The sequence below is a fragment of the Meleagris gallopavo genome, chromosome 2 (genome assembly GCF_000146605.3).
Source record: "Meleagris gallopavo isolate NT-WF06-2002-E0010 breed Aviagen turkey brand Nicholas breeding stock chromosome 2, Turkey_5.1, whole genome shotgun sequence".
NCBI classification, from domain to species: Eukaryota; Metazoa; Chordata; class Aves; order Galliformes; family Phasianidae; genus Meleagris; species Meleagris gallopavo.
This window is the reverse complement of record NC_015012.2, coordinates 22958122-22961584: the sequence shown is the minus strand read 5'-3', so window position 1 is coordinate 22961584 and position 3463 is coordinate 22958122. Positions and strand designations below refer to the sequence as shown.

General features: G+C 40.5%; 1 protein-coding gene across 1 annotated transcript in view; it reads right to left on the bottom strand.

Moving 5' to 3' along the window:
- The window catches only part of MTA3 (metastasis associated 1 family member 3), a 120401-nt gene extending 120269 nt beyond the window's left edge, over window positions 1-132 (bottom strand). The window contains exon 1 of the mRNA XM_019612705.2: window positions 6-132. Within this exon, the coding sequence (XP_019468250.1) occupies window positions 6-60 (55 nt within the window). The 5' untranslated portion in view covers window positions 61-132. The remainder of the gene's footprint in view (window positions 1-5) is intronic.
- Between the last annotated feature and the right edge of the window lie 3331 nt (window positions 133-3463).

Below are 3463 nucleotides of genomic sequence, written 5' to 3'. Positions count from 1 at the left end.
CCCACCTGCGGCCGCACCCCCGAGGAGTCGGCGAAGCGCTGCCGAGCCCCCTTGCCGCATTGTGACTGTTTGTGCCCCGCTCGGGCCTTTGTTTCCCGCAGCCAAACGGCTTCATTCTCCCCGTGGACAGCTACTTGCGGCAGCTGGGGGAAAGTTTGGCACACGTGTGCGCGCAGCACCTGTTGATGGTCGATTGAGAGAGGGTTTGTTGCCCTACAAAGAGCGGGATGCGACCCAGGAGCATGCTTTGTGGCTTCTCAAGCTGTCTGCTGTGCTCGGTGAGGGACAGCAGAAAGCATCCTCGACAGGACAAAGATAGATCCCGCAGCACCGCAGCGTAAGGAAGAGCTGAAGCAGCTGCTCACAAATCATCTGATGGGGGGGGGGATGCTTGAGAAACATCGGTATTGATGTTGCAGGAAGGCACCTCCCCCTGTTAGTTACACAGTCTGCACCACCGCAAACCATCTATGTACTTTATGGCCAATTTTACAGTGGTCCCTTCGAGGAGAAGGGCTTTTTATCATTTCTCTTGCAGGGACGGTGGTGATTTATCACACATTTCACACCCCAGATTTTTCTGCATGCATCTTGAGCAGTACCAATCAAGATTTTCAGTTCATCCTGGGAGAAAAATGAGCTTCCCCAGTGTTTCAAGTGATCTCTCCTCACTTTCTCCCTTTCTGTGAATCTGGGCCAATAAGATGAAGGCTTCTTTTACTGCACATTTAACTTTCTGAAATACTGCTTTAAATGAAACAGATTACAGAATTGCTGAATGATGTGCACCTGGCATACAAAACAGTCAGTCAGGTGGTCCTCTTTAATAAACAGCAACAAACTCAGGCATTGAAATGAAAGCTCTGGTATCACCCTCTATTTTGTCTCCTGGCAGGAACATCTGTGAGAGCTGACAGAAAGCCCTTGGGAGGCTGCAGCTCTATCTAGCTGGTTCCCCCCAGACACAACAGCAATACTGTGCCATGGACCCAAATAGAAGTGGCTAGAAGTTACGTGGGGGGTTATTTTCACTCTTGTGGTTTACTGCCTGGTTAGTGAAACAGAGGTTTCACATTGAAGACAGGAGAATAGTAAAAGCAAACAGTTGGCTTGTTATAGTAGTTATCAATTAAACAAAATGCCTTCGAGCTCCTTCCTTTAGTTGAAGCCTGCACTGCACATGAGAGGAATTTCCCACGCTCTGAAGCTCACCATGTCCTCATCCAGCAAGGAGTGGATTTCAGTGGAAGTAGACTCTCCCTCCTGTGGTCTGAAGGCATAGGTTAGACATGAGGAAGACAGCTCCTGAATTTGCCATTCCAAAATCAGGAGTGAACAAACAGCCCAAGAATTCCCACAGTCCTGAGCTGCTCCTCCAGGACAACAAACGGCCTGAAAGCAGCAAGATAAAACCTTATTTACAGCTGCCTGACTAAGGCATGCGTAACAGCCCAAATAAATAAAGAATGCCATTTATATACCTTAGCACTGAATCCCTGGGCCTGATTGTTAACACTAAACCAACTCTTACAGTCACAGGCTTCACGACCCACTGTTGTGCAGTGTCCTGATTTTGCATAGCTCAGAGTTGCTGCTTCAAGCTTAGGAAAGAAAAGGCACTCCTTGCTGTGCTCCGGTGCTGAGCTGCAGCACTGCCAGTATATCTTATTTCATTGAAACAAACATGAAAGCTTAGACACAGTTTATTTTCTGTGCTATCTCAGAATAGGAAAAAATAAAGTTGTTTAAGCAACTTCACTTTTCTAAATTAAATGTAATGGAAAACTTGAATGCCATCTCATTTCAAGCACAACATTGCAGAGGAAAAAAATAAAACACACAAGATTTTTATCTCAACCTGGTAAATGAACTTCACTTAGCTGCAAACTATGCAGATTTTGAACAATTTACATTATTTTGGGTCCAGATAACTTCATTTTCAAGGTTCCAATCCAGTATCTTCTCCATAAATCTAAAACAAACAAGCTAGAACAAAAAGAAAAAAAGCAAGAAAAACACAAAAACCAACTTATATGAAACTTGCAGAATACACCAGTGATGAAGGCAAATCTTCCTACTAAATTAAACTGACACTTCAGAGGTCTAAAATAAAATACGTTGACTGAAGCATTGGTAAGACTGAAGTATTTTTTTACCTTACCTATAGGAACATCATACTGAAATCAACAAAAACAGTAAACAGCTGTTTTTACCTTAATGAAAGGTGCTTAGCTCCTTGTAGAGCTTTCATGGAGACATATTCTCATGTTGATACAACAGAAGGGAAAAGCCCTTCAGGGTTTCTAATCCTTGAGCCATATTTACAGTCCTAACTCAAAGTCCTTCAGATGCTGAGTTTTGGCGACAGAAAAAACATTAAGCAGTTTTATTCATTTGTGCCAAGGGAATGTGGCTGCCTTGTTGGTACATCTTTGCTGCAATGGGTAAGCAGGCAGTATGTGTGTACCCATACAAAGAGTTAAAGAACTTTACATTATTATCATTCCTTATCAGCCTAAGCTCCTACTCACACCGGCAGTAATTCATTGCCACAGAGGACTCGGGTAGTTCACAGACTTGTCCATGAATCAAACATTATATGTAGCATATACAAAGTCACTTTCATCTAGCACAGAAAAATATGCCAGTTAGTACAGTTTCAGGTCTGGCAGACTGGATTATGTACATGCCTGCAAAATCTTATAAATGATTTTCTAGCAAAAGCATAATTCCTATTGCTATCGCTTATTTAGTCACTGAAGAAATACATTTTTCCATGTTAATATTCTTGAATGCATTCATAAAAGCTTTAGATAACTTCCATTGTACAGAAGGTTTGGGGAAAATTTTTAAACTTACAAGAACATAGAATTCACTGTTTATTATCAAAACAAAAATTGTGGTTGCCTTTACTGAAGCATAAACTAGGTGCAATCTGTTCCAGATGCTTCCATCTCAGCTTCTTTATAAATCAGTGAATAATAATATAAAAAAAACCTACCTCAAACCCTCTCACAAAATATAATCTTCTCTTGACATCAGAAATAATGTGTTTTTTTTAATTTGTTTGTTTTGTTTTTTTTTATCAGCTCTATGAATCAGATCTCTCTGGAGACAGATAGCTAAATATAATGTCACTATTTTCATTAAATATGATTTAAATTATAGCATAAAGTTAATTGCTGAATTATCAGTAGACTGCAGATTTAGAAGCTCAGTCCAAATCTGAAAGTCCTAAGAATGCCACTAAATCAATGTGTAGAGAAAAGTGGTGCTTATGCTGGCAACAAGATATTATTTGAGTGGGTATTGAAAAGAGATATTGGTAATAGTTTTCCACTAAGCATCATAGAGTTACGTAGATAGATGATATAGGCTGCCATATGGCACTGCTTTGAAGTAATGCATAATCTTATTTCCCATAAATCACACAATTAAATTAAGGAGATTTTGTGCAAAAAAA